Raw genomic sequence first — 25,911 nt, forward strand, 5'->3', positions numbered from 1 at the left:
CATTGATTTCTGGCCTATTTCGAGCTTAAACTATTAAATTTACAAATTTTATTGGAGAACTTTGTTGACATATTGATAGCTCGATTATTGATTGACCGATTTTATAGATCAGTTTAGCGGGAACGAAGGTGACAGGCACTACACACACTATATACATTATCTATACAATATATCACTGTCTGTACAATATATCACTGTCTATACACACCACCAGTTGACAAGTGTGTATTTGTCGGTCCAATTAACATGTGACTGGCCTAATCATAATCACCAAAATATCGTTTTGTGTTGTTATAGATTAGACATTAGTGATTGGAATATTTTAGATTGAATTTAAAATGCTGTATCATGCCGTAGATCCATTTAAGGTGCCATTGTTTAAATAGGCCACGTGACAAATGAAGACGAGCCAAGCAATTAGCGCATTTACCGGTAATTTGGATAACTCCCTAATACTTGATATCCCAAACTATTCTCTATACGTACAGAACTACAAATGGTGCCAGTCATTTGTCGATATATTCATTATTAGCTACATGTATATATAATAATAATAACCATTTCTATACACAAAGAACAACTTTTATCGTAACTCCATTTGAAATTCACAGCGAATATGGAATTTTTCGATGACTATGCATAACAATAGATCGCCCTCATTTCTCAGCCAATCAACGGGGGGAATCTTATTACCATGTACGGTTCCATGCATACTACGGGCGTAGTAACTGAGGTTAAATTAAGGCTACTTTATTACAAAAACATCGGTGAACTAAGCTAATTGATTATTGGGTAAATAATAATTATAAACAATTGATGAGTAAAACTTAATTATGTACGCTTCTCCGATTAGTTGTCGTGTGAAGAAATGTTTGTAGAAAAGTTCCCCCATAGCTTTTTTTGTTCGTTCGTGGGGTATTACACACACGTTCCACCTAAATGTCTTTGATCTGGCCAGCATAAAAAAGATAATTACCTACCGGGTAATCAGCATTCTTAAATCCCACATCGAGATGTAAATTAATTTATGACCCCATGTCTGTGGAACTTTAGTCGGATTGATTAATGACTGATATTAACGACACTACACTTGCCATATTATCATTAATACACAAAGATAGTTAGATGGCCCTTCTCAATCTGTTATTCGATTTAGATGGTTAACAACAAAATTTATTTGTACTGTTAATTCTAACGTATATTGAGTTATTTTTTCATATTTCATTTTAACAGTCTATTTCATAGTGGCTACAGGAAAACGAGATACAGTTGGCTACTCTGATAACGGATCGTCATTTACAAATCGCGTTGCAATCATGTTTGACTTTTATGATATATTTTGCATGAACACATCTTTTTACTCCTGTGCTCTTTTACTCAGGGAAATTAGAACCACAATACTCTTCTGGTGGAAATGTATCTCGAATCGTTTGGACTACACACGATGGTAGAGGGACTCTTATCAAAAAGTCACTTTAAAACACAGTTTTAAAATCGCTGTCGTGAGAAGAGAGGACGGGACATTAAGGAATCAGTCAGGCGTTAATGAATAAACACGCCGGCTGTATATAGGTAATTAAGGAATAAATATTCCGAAATTCGGTCACTGTGACGTCACTGGCGCCTGAGATGATTAAGAGTGTTTTCGATAATTAGCAAAGTCGTTTTTATGGGAAGTCTCTTTTTGCGACTTTGAGTGAAGATAGCCGAATTAATTCTAATCAGATGGGTGTAAACTTGCCGAAAAGTAATGTCGTCCATCTTAAATGAGATAAAAATTAATTTAATAAAATTTCGAATGTACAAAAAGGTTTATCATTTTTAAAGGGAATAACGTTCTGGGGATTCGAACCTACATAATAATAATACTTCCGGTTTTTGAAGTTACAATAATACTTCCAGTTTTGAGAAAACTGAGTATTTCGACACACTCTGCGCAATTCGACATATTGTAATGATCTCGTACGATGTCGGATTATCATATGCGCTGCAACCCATTTGTGTCAATTTCTAGGTCCCAAATATTAGCGATTTAGATCCTTGAATCAACAAGTAATAATTAACCCGTTGTAATTTAGCCGAAAGTAGATTGATTTATGATACCATAGTGGCTGGTTCATTGTTTTACCAATTGGCTTGACTGAACTTCAAGAGGCTAAAGCCGACAAAAAAACAGCTGATTCGGATCACTGGTCTGAAGCTTCGTACATTTTAAACAGATTTCTTTGATTATGAACGAACTAATTAACTTTGGTTATTATAAACTTACCTGTTTGTTCGAAATCAACTTCCATGTAGATCACCATAATCGTATAGACCGAAAAAATATTCTGGTCCTTATAAGCCTTATAAAAAAGTGAATGCTCAAAGCTGAGTGCAAATTATTTTTACCTCACCGAAACGAAATTTATGACCCCACCATTGTTCAATTTAGTAAGCCCTCCCAACAAAAATGGCATCTATTATACTTAGGTATTTTTATCACATCATGATAATATAACCCGACAGCACAATTGCCAAATAGCTGTTGAATACTAAGTTTAAAGTAGCTAAGTCTCTAACTCAATATCATCCAAAATCTTCGACATTGAAAACACGATTTATTTGTCGGTTTAAATAAACATTGATGTTGTGATCTTACCTGGAAAAGATGGCCTTCTGATATCCAATATGTAAGACAAAATAAACATTTTACAATTGGTACACGAATCGTGTACCATAATGCGTTTCAGCGCTATTTTTAATAAGGGACTCGAAAAACAAGGCTAGGAATATTTCACAAGTCATGTCAAAGCAAACAGTGACGTTATATTCTTATCTGGAGAGCAAGCCCAATAAATAATATCGGCGTAGACTGGAATAACCAGACGCTAGAGATTGAAATTCGATTGAGAATACTGGCGTATTTCGCTGAACTTAACCGATTAAAAATTACAGTAAAAACAGAAACGATTGAATGTAAATCAATTTATATACATTCATTTTACATTATTGTATACGTTGCGACCCATTTTCTTTTTCGACTGCTCCAATCCAGTCTAAGAAAAAAAAACCTAAAAACCCCGCTCCATTAATAATATTAACAGACTGGAGGCCAAAATAATAGATAAAGTATGGTGCATGTACCAGTGGTGTGTGATTTAGTTAAAAGTTTGACTAATATAAACCAAAGACCTAACACCTACACAAAATCAAAACACCAAGAAAGATGGGTTTTAAGATAACTGTGAAAAGAAATTGAGTTTAACAGCTTGTACATGTATCTACCTTTCGTCTGTAATGTTCTCTTTCTAACGCATCACGTAAATACTGATTCTCATTCTGGGTTGACAACTCTGAGCGCACATTACTCCCATTTAATTCAGTAAATATCTTCGAAGAAAAGCTCGGAAAATTCTCAAATATATCTGGAACTTCATCTTGCATTCTTCCAGTTCCACTGTTAAAATAAAAAAGATAGCCATGCAAAGCATGGAAGTACGCTCACTTTGCAGCTTTGTCTTGACAGCAGCTTACACTGTAACATTGGTACCATTTAACTTAGCGTAAATAGCGTTAATTTCTACTCTGTGTCCAATTATTCATAAATATTGTTGAATTTCGGCGAATAGTGCTCAATTTGTACTTTTATCGAATTTCAATCTCACTGTTTAATTTTGATTACCAAGCACCTAATTAACTAGTGTTTAGTTTCTCGACACGTGTTGAATTATAAGCTTCACTTCTAATTAGCACGACTGTTCAATAATTAGTTGGACCGTTCAATTTCCCAAGCCGTGATTAAAATCAGGCAAGGTGTCCAATTACGCAAGGTGTTCAATTTTGTTGTCAAACATCTAATTTCACGAGCGATGTTCAGATATTACAATGTGTTTAGATGTTGGTCATCTTTCAGTTTTGCCGCCGAATGTCTATTTTGCCGCACAATGTTGAAATACTGTAATAAGTGTTAGTTTTAGTACTGCCCTGTTGCGATACGGTGAAATATTATTTTTCAGGATTCATACGACGGCAGGTATCTGTAATGCCTGTCATTATCCGAGGATTATTTTTCAAGATCACTACAGTGAAACAGATGTTGGATTTTTAATGGCAACGGGACGGTTCCGAAGCAAAGCTTTCTTGAGATGCACATACCGTTTCGTCCACAATCATAAAACGTGTATTTATATATCCATTTAAAACAGTATTTCCCACACTGACAACACATCCACGAATGATAAATCTCACGTACCTGATTTACGTGTGTACACGTCGACTCCCTACCCTGATTAAATCCTTTAGTTTAAATGTTTTCGCAATTAAGACTAACAGCATAGTTGTTGCACCAATCAGATATTACATAATATGGGATCTATAGAAAGCATTTTGGGTTAAAGGGTAGTGCGATTATCTCGGGCAATAAACACAGAAGGCTTGTAGAATTAATACACATGTGTCAGAAGCTAACAATATGTCTATTGTGTAAGACAAAACGTGAAAATAAACTAATAATACGAACTCTTTATTTCTTTTTATTATTATAGAACGACGACCCCTTTTCGCTGAAGATCAAATAAAACCTACTAAATACATTTCATGCTTATATGTAACACATAACTTTGCCAAACTTTATTTTAGAGAAAGCCAATTTAAAAAGGAATTTTATCATATATTTAAGTTTAATTTTTAATAAAGAATGGGGATATCATAAATAAGTTAATTCGATGTTTTTGTGGCATATACTATATTAGATGAGATCGAAAGAGCATTTTAGATTAGGAGTTACAGAACAACAAGTAAGGTGGAATTAAATAGTCGAACGGAACTGTTCTTCAGACTGAATGGCGACACCAATCATAAAATTTTACTGAGTTAGTGCTGCCATACTGTCAATCAAAGTTCCATAATGAGAATTAACACGTAACATCAAAAGAAACCGTTTGACAGAACGTAGACGCCCCTTTAACAACAAACTGTTACCTTACTGTAGTCGTGTGGACAATATGACTTTTATTGTTAATTGTCAGTAGTAATAATTACAAATTTTGAAAAGAGATGTCGATGTATTTGTGATTTTACATGTAGCTTCAGTCCATTCAATAACCTGTATTTATTACTCAAATAGTTTCTCTTCTCAATTAGCAGAATGTCAAAATAAAGAAAACACAGTTACACTTACGATATGACTAACTAAGAAGTTAATCGTCACGATTTGGCCGGACCCCCACTCCACCCGTTACATGTAATACCAATTTGTAACGAGTAATTGTGATTACTGTGTTACGGTAAAACTCCTGTTTTTAGGAATGTGGGTATGTGGGATTGTTTAATTGTTCTAAATCGGTACAGACTTGAAAGTTCGCGCATGCAGAGCGTCTTCTGAACAAACTGATGTTTAGTCATCATATTTGCAGTTGACATATTCTGTCAAAATAATTCCTTACACCGGTGGTAATTATTTCATTGTATTGTGCACAAACGTCATTCCTTAAATAGCCTCACGCCCCTTTAACAACTTATAAAGCATGATTTTTCTGTTAGGCAATTTATTCTACACTTTTTGATGTACTTTATAACTATTGAAGAGGCTCGAATTTATAAGATCTGGTTGTTAGATGTGTTTACTCTGTGTGTTGATGGATAAAACGATCAAAATTAATATTTGTGTCTGTGATAATTATTGGAAACAGAACGTTTTTTTTAAAATTAGGATATTAGTGTCTATAGCATGAATATGGTAAGCAGTTTGTATTTGGAATTTACAAGTTGAACAGGTGTTAGTTAACCCGTTCAGAAGCAAACTCGTACACGGTTAAGGTAATACTTGACTCGTATATAAATTGATTGGAATAAATCAGTTTTACTCATTGGTTGTTTATATTGTTTTATTTACCTAATAATCAACTAGCTTGGCTCGCCATCACGACAGAGATTAGTTCACTGATGTTTTTGTAATAAAGAACAATAGTATTGTTTGTTGATTAGCGTTATGATTTAAGACAAAATGAAAAGTTCACCAATGTTTTTGTAATAAAGTAGACCCCTACTGTTTGTTGATTGACTTTATCCCATGATTTAAAAAAATTGGCGATGGTTAATATTGGGTCAAAAATAATTCCTTAAAGTGCACCAGAGTCCCTTTTAGATAAACAAAATGGCTACGTGCAATTTTATTCTTTGATCTTTTATACACGGGACATTTCTGTTATTCAAACCAATCTGCACGTGAATGACTACATAACAAGGTGAGAGTTCATCATTGATTTGGGGTTCATGTGGAATAGGCTCATCGGTAGAAATACAGTTATTCTTTTCTAAAATAAAACGAGTGCCTTGGATTTTTGTGTGGATTTGAAAGCGGTTATAATTAACTAATATTCTCTTACATCGGAGACTTGTGTTGCGTTCAGTTCATTTTTACGGTAAATACGAGCTTACGTCTGACTTGAAAGCGCTTTCGAATCCCGATGCAAGTTCTATTTATGTCTTATTTCTATTTGTAAGACCGATAACCAAAATACCTTTATAGTTTGCAATTTAAAAGTCTATCTTTGCCGTAATTCAAGAGTAATTCTTAACTATACACTCTTAATACAGTAAATATGCAAAACAATTTGAATACAGCATAACTATCTAAACTGTGTAATACATGTATAGTCTTATGCATACGTGTCCTTTAAAATGTTCTAGACATGCAGCTTTACATGACTGGTTGGAAATATAACCACATATATGTCGTGCAATATATGTGAACATGCGTGTTCTCACTATACAACGTGGACTAACGCGTCCGTATTATTAACGAAAATATTCAACATTCATAACATCGTGGCAGTATATCGTTTTGACATTGATTGTTTATGACAAATAAATACCGTTAATTTTGCATGTAAAATTACACCGAGGCCTGTTGTGGCACACGATAGCAACTGCTACACCGAATTATTTATCGTGGCAATTTTTAACAAAAAACGACACGATAATCATGTTTTGTCAAACCTTCGGGACGTTTGTACTGATACCTGTCGTATGAATCCTGAAAAATAATATTTCACCGTATCGCAACAGGTCAGTACTAAAACTAACACTTATTACAGTATCTCAACATTGTGCGGCAAACTAGACATTCTGCGGCAAAACTGAACGATGTCTAACAACTAAACACAGCGTAATATCTGAATATCGCACGTAAAATTAGATGTTTGACAAGGAAATTGAACACCTTGCATAATTGGACACCTTGACTGATTGGTAATTGGCTGATAGGGACCACGGCTGATTGGGACCTGGCTGACTGGGACCAGATTTGTGGCTGACTGGGACCAGATTTGTGGCTGATTGGGACCAGATTCTTGGCTGACTGGGACCAGATTTATGGCTGATTGGGACCACGACAAGACTCTTTCGGACCATTACTTAAATGACGCGAGTATTTAAAATATGTTTGCATATTTTTGATAATAAGACAACTATGACAATAAATAGTGTAATTAGTCACAAATAATAGTGTAATTAGTGAATGAAGGCTTCAATACAAATGAGCTAAATCACAGAGAAGATGCTTCACATTCTTGGCTGATTGGGACCATGATCCGACCAATGACGAGAGTGTTTTAAATATGTTTGCATGACAATAAATACTACCCAGTATTATCAAATTGTAACCCAATATCAAATAGCCTCATATTAGTATAATTACTGCAACGAATGCGATATTTTGTAATGAGTGAAGTTGAAAAAATGACAGACAAATTGTACTTTGTATAATATTTTAAATAGTAAATATCATTTTATTTCATATAACGAGACATTTGGTGGCGATTCAATTCCTTTACAAACCAATATTTTATTATTTAGTAGTAGCCGAGACAGAGACATTCCTGACCTTGACAAGTGTTGAATGCAATACACTAAATTGGTTGACAAATGTGTAAAATTTTCTTAGTAATATACACATTAAACAAAGTTAATTAAATCACACTTTATAGTATAAAACTCCGGTAGCAATATACAAGACCCTAATCACACCATTTATTGTTAATTAATGACAAGCCTAGTAATCCAATAAATAATCAAATCCAGTCACACAAATTGAAATTCCCTCGGTATGACCGTGACGGTGTCCAAACCGTCTACTTTGTCAATAGACAAGGTGGTTGTTTATGGGATACCGGCCGAATATACCGGGGACGAAATTCTGGAGCATCTAATAGGGAGGGGGTACCAAGCAACCGAGGTATATCGGTTTAAAGTGGCCGAGGGGAAGGACCAGGCAAGCGTCCCCCTAACCTTCAAGAAAGGTACAGTGCCCGAGGCACTTAAAATCGTCTACCTCAACCGACGTACTCACCCCTATGTACAGAGGGTAAGGCAGTGCGCCAACTGTCAGAAGCTCTGGGCACACAGTCAAGTACTGCAAAGGAAAGACTGTGTGCGCCCAGTGTGGGGGGAGTCATGCGGCGACCGACTGCAGGGCGGGCATTCAAAAAAAATGTTCGAACTGCAAAGGCGGTCACGCAGCGAACTCTCCCGAATGCCCGAAAATCCAGAACAACAAGGAAACTCTAAAGATCCAGGTAAAAGAGAAAGTAAGTTTCAATGAAGCCTCATTGATGCTGAAAAAGAAGGGAGGGAAGACAAAAGATGTCAGGAATAGGGCTCCGGTTGCAAAACCAACTCCGGAGCCGATTCCATCGACATCCCAAACAACGCTGAAAAAAAAACACCACGGCACCCAACCAAAAAGACAAACCAACACCAAAGAACAAGACCAAATCCAAGAAGGAAGAGGAACCGAAAACGAATGTTCATGAATCACACTTCATTCCTAAATTTAAAACGGAAAGTGGCTTCATGAACTTCATGATCGAGTTCCTCAGGGTGGCCGTGTCAAATGAGGACCAAACTACCAAGATGACAAACCTACTCGGCAAAATAAGGACACACATGGTCAACCCCGATGTCCTGTGTGTCATGATTAATTCAATCAACACGGTAAAAAAAAGATCAAGAGAAGAAGACGACGACGAAGAAACCACAAAAGGCGATCAAACGGCAAACCTCGCACTTCGTAGAAGGATATCTCATGTTTGTCACTACAGCACTGGCGATATGCCAAGTTGCTTGCCGGTTTTAACACCAAAGTCGAACACTAATGAGGTATCTCCTATGGAATGTGAAACGCCAATTGACCAATAAATAGACAAGACAGAGAGGCATCCATCCGGACAGTCATCATGGCGGGCCAGGTAAAAGTTCTGCAACTAAACGTTAATGGACTGGCCCCCAGATGTGCTGAGCTGAGAAAATACATCACCCGCAAGATGTAATATGCCTCCAAGAAACCAAGCTACTACCAACCAAGAACGACATCTACTTGTGCGGATACACTTGTCAGAGAAGGGACAGATCGGGCAGCATGACACGTGGCGGCGGTCTTGCCATCTACGTCAGTGATAACTTAAATTATATTTCTGTTTCGCTGGACGTAGAGGACCCTCTAGAAGCAATGGGCATAGCAATCACATTGAGCAATAATACAAAATTGACAATAGTGAATGTCTATGTACCCCCAGATGTCACGAGAAAACCAGTTGACTTCCAGTCACTTCTCGACCAGCTTTCGCAGGGCGAATTTGTGTTTTGCAGGGATTTCAACGCAAAACACGTCCTGTGGGGGTCACCGTGGAATGACTGTTGGGGGATTAGCCTATGCTCAATAATAGAAGAGAACGACCTATGCGTACTGAACGACGAGAGCCCTACTTTTGTTGGAGGAAATGCCCCACCTTCACAACTGGTTCTCACGCTCTGTACGCTTGGTATGGCAAACCGCTGCGACTGGCAAGTACACATAGATGAAACACTTGGCAGCGACCATCTACTGATATAACTCTGCATCCAATGTAAAACAACCAGGGAAGTCTATAACAGGAAACCCAATTGGAAAATAAAAGAGGCTGTCTTGGGTGGAAAGAAGAAGACATCATCGATGCCAACATCGACGTGTACGCAGCCAACATCACGAGTGCTATTATAGGTGCCGCAGACGACTCCATTCCCAAGACTTCTGGAGGGCAATCAAGGATTAGAAAACCTTGGTGGTCACCAGAATGTCAGAAGGCGGTTAACGAAAGAAAGAAGGCACTACGCCTACGGAAACGCCACAACAATGAAGTCAATCACCAAAACTACCTGAAGTTGAAATACGCCGCAAGAGACACCATCCGGAAGGCACAAAGCAGACACTGGATGACATTCTGTAATGTGTTGAATCAAAACACGCAAACAGGTGCCGTCTGGAAGAAGCTGAACGCCATGAACGGGAAGCGCAGATCATTCAACATACCAAACCTAAAGAATGGAGATGAGTACGCTACCAACTGCAATGAAAAGGCAGATCTACTTGCAAAAGCTTTCGCTGATGCAAGCAGGGACGAAAACCAATCACCAGAGTTTCTGAAGAGAAAGGAAATCAATCTACCGTTCTCTGAGGAGGAGTTAAATAAGGCTCTTTCCCTCAAGAAGGATAGTGCGGCTGGTGAGGACAAAGTAAAGTACTCGATGCTCAAACATCTGCCTAGAAATGCCAAAAGGATACTACTCAACTTCTTCAACACATCCTGGCTGGCAGGAGAGGTACCTAAAGAATGGCGGAAAGCCAACGTCATCCCTCTTCCAAAACCAGGTAAAGAGAGAACAAAGGCAGAGTCCTATCGACCAGTAAGTTTGACATCCACACTGTGCAAAACCTTGGAAACAATGGTTAACATACGACTACAGTTCTATCTGGAGAGCAACCGACTGATCGACGAAAATCAAAGCGGGTTCAGGAAAGGGCGTTCAACAACGGACCACTTGGTGAGACTACAGCAAGTCATGTCGCAGGCACTCCTGGGAACCTGTTATGTGTTGTTTTCGTAGATTTAACCAAGGCTTTCGATTTAGTCTGGCTAGATGGGCTGCTCTTCAAGTTAGGACGTATTGGTATAACGGGCATAATGTTTCGGTGGATCAAAAGCTTTCTGAGCGATAGAAGGATACAGGTGAATGTTGGCAGATTCCTGAGTGCCGTGCGAACATTAGAAAATGGCATGCCTCTGGGGTCGGTTATCAGTCCCACTCTCTTCAATATCATGATCAACGACATACAGAAATCTTCCTACCTCGACGCCAAAACTGAGTTAGCTAAATTTGCTGATGGCAGTACCATATGGAGGAAAGGGAGGAACTTCAGTGAACTGTGAACTACAAAAGAAAATGCAGAAGGCCTTAGACAAATTCATGGCATGGGCAAACGATTATGGATTCAAAGTCTCGGAGAAGAAAACAGTCGGCATGCTTGTAAGCAGGGATAGAGGGATAAGCAGAATGACTCTGTGTATGAACGGGAAAACCATCGAGTTTAAAGACGAAACCAAGTTCCTTGGCGTAATCTTTGACCGAAGGCTGACCTGGAAACCGCACATCGACGAGACTGTAGATAGATGCACCAAAATCCTAAACTTAATGAGGAAAATAACGGGCAGCACTTGGGGGGCCAACAGAGTCACACTAATGATGGTGTATCGTGCTCTAATACGATCTGTATTAGACTACGGCCCTCTGGCCTTCATGAACTGCGCGCCATTACTCTTAAGGAAGCTTGACACCATCCAATACAAAGCTCTGTGTATTGCGACTGGCGTAGGGGAAGGGACTGGGAGAGAGGCACTACTGCAGGAAGTCGGGTAGTTGCCCCTATCCCTAAGAAGAAAAGAACTAGCGACAAGGTACTGGGCTAAGATCTCGCAACTGGGCGAAAGATCCCCAACCTTTGTCAGTCTACAAAATACAAGATATGTGAGAGATCCTAGAAAGAAAAGCTTTGGCCAGGGTATCAGGGAAACAATCAAGGAACTGCGACTGGGGGAGCTCGTGATAAATGAACACGACCCCCCAGTGATCGCCCCTTGGACGCTCCCTATACCGCCGGTTAATCTAGATCTACTCCAGAAAACCAACAAGAAAAACAACCCCTCTGCTGCAGGTGCTTTCTCTCTAGAACACCTGGAAGACAACTGGCCGTCTGATGACTGGGACCATGTGTACACGGATGGCTCACGCAATCCTGAAAGGGGCACCAGCTCGTTTGGAATATACCTGCCAAACGGGGAACAGGGAATAAGCAGGAAACTGCCCAATAACTGTTCAGTGTACACTGGCCATTCGTGACGCTATATCATGGATTTCCCATCAAAAGACTAGTAAGTTTGTCATTCCAAGCGACTCTCTGAGCAGTCTGATTTCAATCCAAAATGACAACTCGGACTCAAGACCAGAAGTCATTTTGGAAATCAGGCAGCTGTACCAGAGGGTTTTAGAGAAGGGAAACAAAGTAGAATTCGTGTGGATTCCATCACATGTCAACATTAGAGGAAACGAGGAGGCAGATCGACTCGCCAATGAAGGTCTCAAGGACACAGCACCACTCCACACCATAGACTACAGCACCACGGAAATCTACAGTATGGTCAAAAGACACGTCAATTCAATCTGGGAATTAAATCTCGTTGAACTTGAACTTGACACATACAGATTCCGGCTGGATGGCAAGATCTACACAAAGACAACACTCAATCACCCTAGAAGAGATATTTGTAGACTTATATCGAAGCTAAGGGTGAAAGAGCGGCTGCGAGACTACAAACACCAACCATGTCCTGGTAGACTGCGAGGTATACAAGGAGGAGAGAAGGGAACTAGTGAGAACAATGGAGACCAACAACATACCATTTAACACTAAAAACCTACTCTTCCCGAGAATAGTGAAGTAAGAGGGGGTCACGGTTAGACGGGCCCGGCATCTAAACACTAAACTACATAGGGGATTTATACCATACTGGCACTGTCTGGCAGGATAGTGGAGTAAGGGGGAGTCACGATCAGACGGACTCTTCATCTAAACAGTATTCCACCAAAAGCAGACACCAAACCTACAGAGTGGGATAGTGGAGTAAGGGGAGGTCACGATAAGACGGGCCTGGCACCTAAACACAAACCCCACAAAGATGACATCTACCAAACTAGCAGGATAGTGGAGTACTTGGCACCTAAACACTATTCCGCAAATAAAACTGATACCAAACCCAGAGAGTGGGATAGTGGAATAAGGGGAGGCCACGATAAGACGGGCCTGGCACCTAAACACTAACCCCAAACGATGACATCTACCAATCCAGAAGCAGACGAGATCATCTACCAAACGATATGTTTTATATTAAATAAACGGAAGAAATTCCCACTAAACCAAATCCATGGCCTAAGGCCAAATGGAACGATTGCAAAATCATATTCTAAAAAACAGGAATCAGCTTCGGCTCTCCTATGTCTAGTCTGCGATATCACTTATGTGGAAGCAGACGTTAAACACCAAAAACGAATGAACGAACGAACACAAATTCCCTGTTGTGGCTGTCAGTAAGATCTGAGTAATTTTCATATAGTAATATAGTACACTTTTGGACTTTCCTAGATATCACCTACCTGTTTACTTGTGTTAAAATTGAGTCTATAATTCTATTATGTTTTTTTCTGTACAAGGTAGGATAAACATTTTGATTGCTTTTATTTTTATATACATCATATTTGAAATAACCGATTACCGTTGCTACTGTATTACTGGTATTAGTTTTCAAATTTGTATGGTTTAAACATTATTTCTATAACATAATTACACACAATATATGTATAATGGATTCGGATTTCCGTTATGCTACTGTATTGCTAGTATTAGTTTTCAAATTTAGCATAAATTGGTTTAAACAGTATATCTACGTATAATTACACACAATATATAGGCTATAAGGGATTCCGAAACAAGCTATGAAGTTTATAAAATAAAATAAAAATGGTCTGTTCAAATTGCATAAAACGTATAATAATTTACATAAGATTAATGAGATAATCTCTGTTAATATAGTAACATAAATATCGTAGGCCTACATAAAAGCACATAATTATAGTCACGCTATAGCCTAGATAAAACTCCTTTAAACTTAATTCAATATCAAAACCTCAGTTTCTAGTATTTTTTATCGTGTGGTCCGAATCAGCCTAGTGGTGGTCCCAATCAGCCTGGAATGTGGCCCCAAGCAGCCTGGAATGTGGTCCCAATCAGCTTTGACTTTTGGTCCCAACAGGGCTGTCGGTAATTTTTCACGGTTGATTAGCAGCACTGCTAATCAAAAAGTCCAATTTTGCCAAATTTGATTAGCAAATTTAAAAATTGATTAGCAGTTTTTCAGTTTCAACATAAAACACCTAAATAACAAGATATTACTTTAGTTCATAACAAATATGATTAGATTCCATTCTTACTAATCTTAGATTTTTTTAGGACTGCCACAAGTACTTGTGACAGTTTGTGAATGTGATGTAGACATTTAAGGTCTTATGTCTGAAGCCAATTCTTAACAGTGACTTCCGAAGCCCCAATCATTTTAATTGTTATTTTTTATACGTTAGAAATCTTCGTTAGAAAACAATTTTGTCTGCTTTTTATCGTGTATTGCTTTTTTTGTTTAATCGGGCGCACCTCGATTGACTAGACATGTGATATTTTTAAGGGAATTTTTACTTTGATTTATCATTTTACAATACGTTAACATTTATTTTTTTATATTTTATTTACAATACGTAGAGGATACACTGGATTTATTTCTTTCAAAATATCATATAATTACTTGATGTCTCGCAACGTGAGTGGTACTACTTGATTCCCTGTTTCCGGTTTAATAGTCCCTATTCATAGAGTTATGTCCCTGTATTATATAGTACCGTATAATGAATTGTGTCTGGGTAGTTCGAGAAGAAAATGTCACACGGAGAATTCAGTTTTGTTTATAAAATTTTATTCAACATTTTATACTCGTTGAAATTGTTGAGAAAGCTTTCTAGTCTTCAAATGTGGATTATCCTTGTGTCAATATCCAAAATGACAGGCATATTAATGATTCGCAGTTACTGCGAATCAAAAACTTTAGATTTTAATTTTTGATTAGCAACGGACAAAATATGTATCGCAAATTGCGCTGCGATACTGGTTGTCGGCAGCCCTGGGTCCCAATCAGCCATGGTCCCAATCAGCTTGGTTTCGACTGATTTAAATGAAATTGAACGGTCCAACTAATTATTGAACAGTAGTGCTAATTAGACGGGACGCGTATAATTCAACACATGTCAAGAAACTAAACATTAAAATTTGATAGAAGTACAAATTGAGCACTATTCGCCGAAATTCAACAATATTTATGAATAATTGGACACAGAGTAGAAATTAACGCTATTTCAGTAGATTAAACAGTGTTATCTGAAAGTAAATCTTTGAAATTTTTATCCGATTTTGATGGAACTTAAAACGTATGTATATTCGCGCATATCGGATTCTTCTTTTTACTAATCTAAATGACACATATAAATTTTATACAGATCGGCAGATAACTTTAGGTGTTAGACCATTCACAAGGTGCAACAATGTGAAACAAGGGCCATAACTCTAGAAGTAATCAACAGAAATTTACTAGGATTCTTCTTTTTACTAATTTAAATGACGCATATAAATTTCATACAGATTGGCAGGTAACTTTTGATGTTAGAGCATTCACATGGTGCAACAAAGTGAAACAAGGGCCATAACTCTAGAAGTAATAAACAGAAATTGCTGAAATTTAATAGGCTTCTTCGTTCCACTAATTTAATAAATGCATATAAATTTCACAATGAGCGGAAATTGCTGAAATTCAATAGGCTTCTTCGAGTCACTAATTTACACTGTAACCCCTGTATCGTCTAATAAGGGGTTTATAGCGCTAAAAACTATGCATATAGTTTAATTTCAAAACATCGTTTGATATTGATAAAAAAACGTTTGGAAATTACAAAAATTGTCTAATTAGTACTATGATTTAATTTAATGGTACACCGTTTAATTTCTCTGAGAGGCGTTTAGAAATGGCCGAAGCGTTGACTTATCTAATGCGTTTATTTATAAGACGAGCCATCCAATTTCCTGCGATGCGTTTAAAAATCAACACCTGCTAATTTATCTACTATGTTTAACTACTAGATGAATCATTTATTTTCCCGCGAGCTGTGTAACGGTGATATACTAAAACTTTTTTTTTTAAATCGGATAAAAATTATGACCTCTATAGGGTCCACAAGCTAAATTCGCAATTTTTTGTACAATCAGGGGCCATAATTCAGGAAGTTACATTCCGAAATGCGCAAATATCGAAAGGAACCGAGATCTTTGGGTTATAAACTTACATTTCAAGTTTCAACAAAATTATATAAAAATTGTGAACTCTATAGGTTCCACAACCTTGATATACCATATTTTTACGCTATTTGAGAACGTACGGCGGCCATTATATCTGTTAGTTTTGGGCTGATTTTTACGAAATTCGAACTCAACCGTCCTTAGGGTTTAATGGGGATATAATAATACGGTTTTTTAAATCAGATAAAAATTATGACCTCTATAGGGTCCACAAGCTAAAAATGCGATTTGTCGTACAATCAGGGGCCATAATTCAGGAAGTTACATTCCGATATGCGCGAATATCGAAAGCAATCGAGATCTTTTGGTTATAGCCACACATTTCAATTTTAAACCAAATCGGATAAAAATTGTGACCTCTACAGTGTTCACAAGCTAAAAGCGTGATTTTTCGTACAATCAGGGGCCATAATCCATGAAGTTACAGTCCGATACATGCCAATATCGAAAGGAACGGAGATCTTGGGGGATAAACCTATATTTCAAGTTTCATTGAAATCGGATAAAAATTGTGACCTGTAGACTGTTCACAAACAATTGTGAACGGACGGACGGACAGGGGCGACGACAATATACGTCCACATGAAAATATGGGCGTATAAAAATTGGTAAATCACGTCCGAGGTAATTATACATTTGGAAAGTCGTAAATCACACCCCATTCGTTCGTTCGTTCCTTGAGTTTTACGTCCAGTTCCACCTGAGGTGATATCGTAGAAAAGTCACACACATCCCAGGTAATGTATCTTCTTTAAGCCACAAATGAATTAACTTCCACCTGTAGACGTCACAAGCAGAAAAGTCAACCCCGTAAAGTTGCATGACGATAATCTTGTGAGACTTCTCACTGGCGCCAAAAAGTACCTGTCTGTAAATCTCTATAGACAAGCTGACGCCCATTTTCAAACAGGTCACACAGGGCTAACCATGTAACACCATCGCACGCCAGATGCCTCCGATCGCAATAATATTTTCTTTCTCCTACTACCACAACCATTGTTTCGCATACCCTTTCAGTGCTATGAACATCAGATAATCATTTCGCTGACCCCACTACGTTTCTACTACATTCCGTAATTTAACTGATTTATACTATATCCAATATAACGTTTTGATTAATTAAATGAGAGTAAACACTTTTACCTTGTAATTTTATACCAGTTTGTTATTTATGATTACAATCTTATACAAAGTATTTATATTTTATTGTAAATAATGTCCTCGGGAGATGAATTTATATAAGCCCCGGCTTGTTTTCAGATCCCACAATCATAGAGTGTACTTTTATAATATGTAAATATTTATTGAATAAATAGTGTCAGAACAAAAAAACATATTGCATTAAACCAAATGTACATTTATCACTATTACAATATATCATATATGTACATGTATGGTATTAAAAAAATAATGTGTGTCGGGGAGGTCACATAACGGGGATTGGACACCAGGGTTATATTTTTGTGTCAAGTTGGGTACTAACTCAAAATCCACATTCCCGAAAGCGAAACGGATTTATAAATCAAAACAAAAAAAATAATTAGCTCTGATAAGTTAATAACAAAAAGCAAATTGTATGTATTTATATGTATGCACACTAAACACTAAAAACAATCACAAGTAAAGCAGGTGGGAAGTGATAAAACAATAGCATTGGGCAATCAAAGCATTAATCCATACTGTAATAACGGAATGTGTATTCAAAAACATGGTTTCATATAGTACCCAGACAGGTGGCCACAGGTGGGAATTAATGAAACAATAGCATCCGACCAATCAAATAATTAATCTTTACTGTCATAGCGGACATTTATGACTTTGTACTGTACGTATATTTTCAAAATAAGCATCGGATGACCAAAACGTGAATCGCTCACAATGGCGTGTATACACAGACCCTTTCTGTAATTAATGTGTATGGGGACATAGATTCAGAGGTGATTAATGACTAATATGATAATCGTAGTTAAAAGACGATTCTCAATACCTTTTTTACTGTACATATATATTAATATCTTATAATTATTTAATCACTCTTTTAACTAATCACAATGCACCATGTATACATAACATGTTATAGTCTGCGATATCGCTTTGGTGGAAGCGGGCGTTAAATAAAGCGATCTCAAACACTTAAATATATCCGATTCGTCGGTTCGCGAGAAGTGCAACGAAATTATCATGGCGGAACATGTAATGTTTTTAGGTTCATGCAGGGAATCTAGGAAAAAAAGTCACAGGTAAAAAAGTCACAGTAAAAAAAACACAGGTAAAAAAGTCACAACTTATATATATTGTATTGTAGAGTGAGTATATCTTTGATCTTTTAAGTTATTTGTCTTTCAGTTAATTAGGTTTGGTTAATAGAGTGGTTACTCTACATTACCTTGCTGCAAACACTATACAAACATGATTGGCTCTTTGATCCAGAAGATGTTTGTAAAGATGCAGACACAACTATGAAATCTTTGCAGAAATCGTGTCAGCAGTGCCAAATCCATCCCAGAATTCTTACATGGAGTTAGATGGAACATTAGAATTAACAAAGAGTATTGATGTGCTAGAATGTTGAATGAGCTAAAATGTCTGATGTACTGATATCTCAAAAGTGCTATTATGTATTAAAAGTTAAATATGTATGTTATTGTTTATATTGTTATTGAATTTGAGATGTAATAAAAAAAACTGTGACTTTTTTTCCTGTGTTTTTTTTACCTAGGCAAATTTGTGACTTTTTTACTGTGACTTTTTTTCCCATGCAGGTGGATCACAGAATTGCCCCGTGATATGAGATCAAAGAATACATCTGCACGTAGCCGATTTTTCGAGACGTGTTGTAATTCAATTGTTAAGACTATGTTGCGCCTTAAATAAACCAACATTACCAACTTCTAACAGGTTCCATTGATTTGTCATTTATTTTATGACAGTTTAGACCACAATGTGTTACGATTCGCATTTTGGTATTCTAAGCTGATTCTTATACGGAATTCTAGGTGCAATAATATAAATTCGGATTTGTGTGGACGAGTTAACACAATTATACATGTATGTGACCGTAAGCTTATTCTCGGTCTTTTTCATTTTAATTTTAATATTTTATCAAGAAAAACATACATGTAACAACTTTTGGTCATGTATCACAGCTTTATAACCATTTAATGATTTATGTCTGTATTAATTTTAAACTAATTTGAGAAAACCATTGGTTGTTAAAGAAATGTCACACTTTTCTCGGGAACTGATTTTTTTATCATTGACTATAATGTTTTTATTACATCATATATACAAGAATTTCCATAATTGTTACCGGTATATAAAGTTTCATACATCTCACTCAGTTAATCATTTTTTTTTATTAATCCATAGCAATTAAGTGTTTAACATTTTATTTAAAATTGAATTACGTATGTAAATACAACCGAACTCTCACTTAGCTAATTAAATGAAGCAATCCAAACAATGCGATTATTACTTGAGATTTTTTAATGTTTTGGTTTAAAATTTTCATGCAATTGAGAATTATATTTATGCACAGTGTATTGATTTACATGTCATTTCGGTCTCGCGTCATTTCGGACTCAAATAAAAATGGCCTGACGTTTTGGACTCAGACAGGTGACATACTCGCGAAGTATATCAAATACTGGTGAAGTATATAAAATTCTCGTTAATTATATATGGGTTGTAATACGCGTGAATTATTTCAAGTCCGTGAATATTATTAAATACAGTATTGTTGTTGGTTTTTTTTAAATAATACTTTTGATTGTGTATGGCCTTAAACTTATCTGGCATGCTGAGGCTTTTCGGTAGAGAAGGGCCTCACTTTTTTTTTTCTTTTCCCTTTTAGTATAATTGTTTTTTAACACCGTTGCCAAATCCGCGTTATGACCTCCCCAACAAATGATTTTTGTAATACCATACGGGTACATATATTGGGGTAGTGATAATGTACCTTTGATTTTAAAATAAAATATGATTTGATTCGTGTATAACAAAAATCGTTGTACTGCAGTCAAGTGTTTATGTAACATCAAGGCAGTATTCATTGAAGCATATTTCCTGTTGATACTGTTTGACCTGCCTGAAGATAGGTTGCCAGGCAACGAAACATACGCCCACAGCAGCTAAATCGTCCGGCAGTCAACAAGTGTTGTCGCATATTTTTTACTTTTTTTGGTAATGAAACATTTATAATACACTAAAATCTGATTAAGACTAACAACTCATGAAGTAATTATCAATCTGAAGTCAATCGGATGATAAGTTTAGCCTCTAGAGCGTCACAAGTTTTTTCAAAGTGATCAAGGGCCATAAGTTTGGCAGTAATTATCGGAAATCGTTGAAAATCAATAGGATTCTTTGTCTCATGACCTCAAACACTGTGCATAAATTTAAAGCAATCGGATATTAACTTTAGCCTCAAGAGCATACACAAGATTTTTTGAAGTGATCAAGGGCAGTAATTATCGGAAATTGCTGAAAATCAATAGGCTTCTTCGTCTTATGACCGTAAACACTGCTTATAAATTTAAAGTCAATCAGATATTAACTTTGGCCTCTAGAGCGTCCACAAGATTTTTGAAGTGATCACGGGCCATAACTCTGGAAGTAATCATTGAAAATCGCTGAAAATGAATAGACGTCTACGTCTCATGACCTTAAACACTATGTATAAATTTAAAGTCAATTGGATATTAACTTTGACCTCTAGAGTGCCCACAAGATTTTTCAAAGTGATCAAGGGCCATAACTGTGGCAGTAATTATAGGAAATCGCTGAAATTCAATAGGCTTCTTTGTCTCATAACCTTTAACACTGTGTATAAATTTAAAGTCAATCGGATATTAACTTTAGACTCTAGAGCTTGCACAAGATTTTTTGAAGTGGTCAAGGACGCCGGACCGACGGGCCAACAGTGGGGGCGACGACAATAAAAATGGGCGACAGCTTGTCTATCGAGATTTTGGCGCCATTGAGAAGTCTCACAAGATTTATTTATTTATTTTATTTATTTATTCTTCAAGTAAAGTTTACAACATGACAATAAATTAATGTATTATAATAAGAACTAGTGTCGCATTACACGACTGGGAAAGTGACAACAATAAATACAGATATGTATATGAAAATAAGAACTATGTGCTACATTGTAATGTGGGATGCCATATGAGACAAGCATAGAGAAATATGATAGCTATGGTGTCATGAAGAGACCTTTACTTAGGATAGCCCATAAGGCCTGACGTATATAACATCCGTTGCTTATTTCCAATGGGGTCCAAAGTTGCCAAGGTCGCGTCAGGTCATCATTGGGAGGCAAAACTTAATAAACATGCCATCACAGCATTGTATCACAAATAATAAAATATATTTATGTCTACATGTTATACATCAACCAATTTTATTAATAGTAGATTATCAAACTTGTAGTATCACAGATTAATATTGTATTAAAAATAAATACTTCTTGGCTGCAGCTTTAAAGCTGTAAAGTGAATCTAAAGACTTAATATCATTCGGTAAATCGTTCCAGAAACTTATGGCGGTATAATAAAATGATGTGAGCTGATCTATACCCGAGCATTTTGGAACCGCAAAATTGAATAAACTAGATCTTGTGCCATATTGATGAGTGTCTCTAACACATTTGAATTTTGATTTAAGGTATGATGGACAATTATTATGAAAAATCTTATGTACGTGATGGAGTTTTAACTGTTTAACTCGGTTTTCAACATTAAGTATATTCAAATCAGAATATGAAACATGATCTCTACGTCCTAGCCCATTCACAAATCTAAGAACCTTATTTTGAGCAACTTGTAATTTATTTTTAAGTGATTGATTCACACCAGAATACCAGGCTGAGCAGGCATAATCAAAGTGGCACTGAATAAGTGCAGAACAAAGTAAATTTTTGGTTTTTTTGCTAAGGCATTTATTATAGTGAAACAGAAATTTTAATCTTGAATTTGCTTTCTTAATAATGCTGTTAACAGTGTCCTCACCAGACAAGTATTTGTCAAAACGTAGACCCAAATATTTAAGGTTATCTGTTGCTTTTACGGTATGGTTATTGCAGGTTATTGTAAACTCTTTAATACTTCTTAGTTTACGTTTAGGCCCGAGGAGAATACACTCGGTTTTACCGAAATGGAGCGACAGTTTGTTATCGATGAGTCATTCTGAACAGGAATCAAGAGCACAGCCAAGTGCTTGTGAAACAACTTCAGGATTCTGATCGGAAAATAATATTGTACTGTCATCTGCGTATAAAATAAGTTTACATTTTGAGGGGATACTGATAACCATATCGTTTACATAGCACAGAAATAATAATGGTCCCGGGATACTACCCTGGGGCACGCCACAGGTTATGGAAGCAGGTTCGGATAACGTATCACCAATACTAACTACTTGTTTCCTAAATGTTTGATATGAACAAAACCAATCAGTGGACTGAACGCCCATCAGATTTAGTTTCTCACATAAGACATCAGGATCAACAATGTCAAATGCCTTCTGGAGGTCAAGCATTATTATCCCTGTAAAAAGACCTTTTGCATTTTGGTCTTTCCAGTGGTCCAGAAGGTGCATAAGGCATGAGTCAGTAGAGTAGCGTCCACGAAAACCGGACTGATACTCATAGAGAAGGTTGTTTTGGGTGAGATATGACTCTAATTGAATGTAAATAGATTTTTCAAGTAATTTTGAGACAATACTCAGGACACTTACAGGTCGGTAGTTACTAACGTCCAAAGAGCTATTCTTTTTGTACAAAGGTTTAACTCTAGCTAGCTTCAAATCACCAGGTACAGTGTTTTCTGATATAAATAAATTGATAAGAAATTGAATGTGAACTTTTAAGACGTCAGCGCCATCTTTTAAGAATCTTGCCGGGATCTCATCGAGACCTGTACTTTTTTTCGGATTAAGAGAACAAAGTTGCTTGTAAATAAAATCTTCAGTTACATGATGTAAATTAAAAGTGCTTTTATGTACATTCTTTTTGGTGTAAAAATTCTGTAACAGAAGTGATTTGAAGTTAAATCGATTGCTAGAGGGAGGTAACTTTTGCACAAGAGTTGATGCAACCGTTGTGAAGAAGTTATTGAAATGGTTTGAAATAGACTTTGGATCACGGATATTAGTTTCGTTTACATTTAAGACAATGTTTGATTTATCCTTTTTATTGTTTTTATATCCAAGATCTTTAAGATTTTGCCAAAGTTTTTTTGAATTATTTTTGTTCTCTTCTAATTTCTTTGCTAAATATGTTGATTTAACTTTCTTTATTACTCTTTGTGTTTTATTTCTAATTTTACAAAACTTTTTGTAATCATTTAGATTTTCAGTTTTTCTGAAACGGCTAAGATGCCAATCTCTTTTTGATATCAATTCTAGAATTTCACTGTTTATCCATGGTTCAGTCCTTTGTTTTAATCTAATGTGTTTAATGGGTGCCACAGAATTCAATACTTCAGTAAATATATCTTTGAAACTTAACCAAGCTTCAGTGACATTTGTGCTATTAAAAAGATTATCGTCGTTCAAAATTACATTGCGGGGTCGACTTCTCTTCCTGTGACGTCTACAGGTGGAAGTTAATTCATTTGTGATTTAAAGAAGATACATTACCTGGGATGTGTGTCACTTGTCTACGATATCACCTCAGGTGGAACTGGATGTAAAACTCCAGGAACGAACGAACGAATGGGATGTGATTTACGGATTTCCATATGTATAATTCCCTCGGACGTGATTTACCGATTTTTGATGTATTTGTCAATGACAGAATTACTATTTTGAATGGATAATGGATAATAATACTACGACCACGGTAAGGTGAGCATCTGTGGGTGTGCTTTTTTATATTCACCATTTTTATTCGCACTTCATATGCAAATAATCGTAATTAAAATGAACCGATCGGATAAACAGCTCGCGGGAAAATAAACGATTCATCTAATAGTTAAACACAGTAGATAAATTAGCAGGTGTTGATTTTTAAATGCATCTTGGAAAATTGGACGGCTCGTCTAATAAATAAACGCATTAGATAAGTCAACATTTCGGCCATTTCTAAACGCCTCTCGGAGAAATTAAACGGTGTAAAATTAAATCAAAATCGAATCAAAATTGTAGCCAATAGAGCAGGGTCCACAGTCTTGATATACCATATATTTACACAATTTGCATACGAGGGGCGGCCGTTTTGTCTGGCAATTTTAGTCAGATTTTCAAGGAATTTGAACTCAACCTTCATAGTGTAACGGTGATATATTCACAAGGGACCACAAGCTAAAAACGGGATTTTTCGTCAAATCAAGGGCAATAATACAGGAAGTTACAATCCGATATGCGTGAATATCCGATATGCAAAAAGTTTACCCCTGCCCTCTGTGAAAAAATTGTTGACCATAAAAACAATAGATATACATTGTTAATTTTACAGCACCCCTGAGAACACTTCCCACCCCCTCGTTGCTCTGAGTTAGTTACAGCCCTGTATTTCCCTATCCAATTTAATAACTGTTTTTCCTATCTGCAGGAAAGTCCATAAAATCTTCCACAATTTATTGCAATCACGTCAAGTCCACTGATCTATTCCCAACGTCTTGTATATACACAACACAATCAACGTTTTATTTAGATCTTATAAAGTGAAGAAAATCCAAACCATGATGACTCAACTAAACAAGCCAAAAGTGAGGCTGATGTCCCCCGCCGAAATCCCAAAATAAATAGATGACACATATTAATTAATAGCACATTTATTTTTTTGTAAAAGTATCAAGCAATTAAACTGATTATCAACTATACACTAAGTTTCAGCACTCTCTATCAGATAGAATATGCAGGTTAGCTGGTACCTTCAAACGGTACTGTGAGTGTTATTTTCGATAATTATATATTTATCAATAATGGATGTGATAGATTTTTGATGTAATATTTGTGCGTGATCACCAGGACCATTTTGATTGATGTGAAATAGATGTATAGCTTTAATTGTATTTTGACTTACCTGTCATGGAGAATGTTTACATTGTGTCGATCAGCTGTCAACTGACAAAAATTCAAAATGGCCGCCCTGATGAACCTGCCGTTAACAACCTTTATTGACAAGGTGGCCTTAGTGGCTGACTGTGCCTTGTTGTGCTCTGTGTTTTTTGTACCTGTGATTTATTGTGGATTAATGTGGATTTCGAAATACAAATATATAATGCGCAGGCGTGGTAAAGCAGTTAATTTCAAATAATTGTAAAACAATTTTCGATAAGTTATAATTTGTTGATAAATTATGCGATAGATTTCAGTTCTATTGTTGTGCATGTGGAACATTTTGATGCGAAGTAGTGTTTGCTGTTTAAATGTAACTACATGTATTGCAAAGAAACATTTATTTATCGCCTTTTCATTTTAGGAAGCCTAGGTTGAAAACTTTATGTAAGCGCCTAGGAGGCAGCTGTGTATTTTTTCTGCGTGTGTTTTTGTTTAAAATAGTCACTCTGAATCAGAGGCGTAGCCGTGAAATATATATTGGGGGGGGGGGGGGCCGCAACCCTAACCCATTTTTTACAACCCCCCAAAAAATATAAACA

At 36.5% G+C, this 25,911-nt stretch overlaps 1 protein-coding gene across 3 annotated transcripts in view; it reads right to left on the minus strand.

The window, feature by feature from the left end:
- LOC126830155 (uncharacterized) overlaps positions 1-25,911 on the minus strand; it is a 513,485-nt gene that overhangs the window by 470,147 nt on the left and 17,427 nt on the right. For 2 of the 3 annotated variants that reach the window (XM_056099482.1, XM_056099493.1), the window contains exon 4: positions 3,268-3,439. The exons of the other annotated variant lie outside the window; for it this stretch is intronic. In XM_056099482.1, coding sequence (XP_055955457.1) covers positions 3,268-3,439 — 172 coding nt within the window. The remainder of the gene's footprint in view (positions 1-3,267; positions 3,440-25,911) is intronic. 3 annotated transcript variants of the gene reach the window in all.

The sequence above is a fragment of the Patella vulgata genome, chromosome 1 (genome assembly GCF_932274485.2).
Source record: "Patella vulgata chromosome 1, xgPatVulg1.2, whole genome shotgun sequence".
NCBI classification, from domain to species: domain Eukaryota; kingdom Metazoa; phylum Mollusca; class Gastropoda; family Patellidae; genus Patella; species Patella vulgata.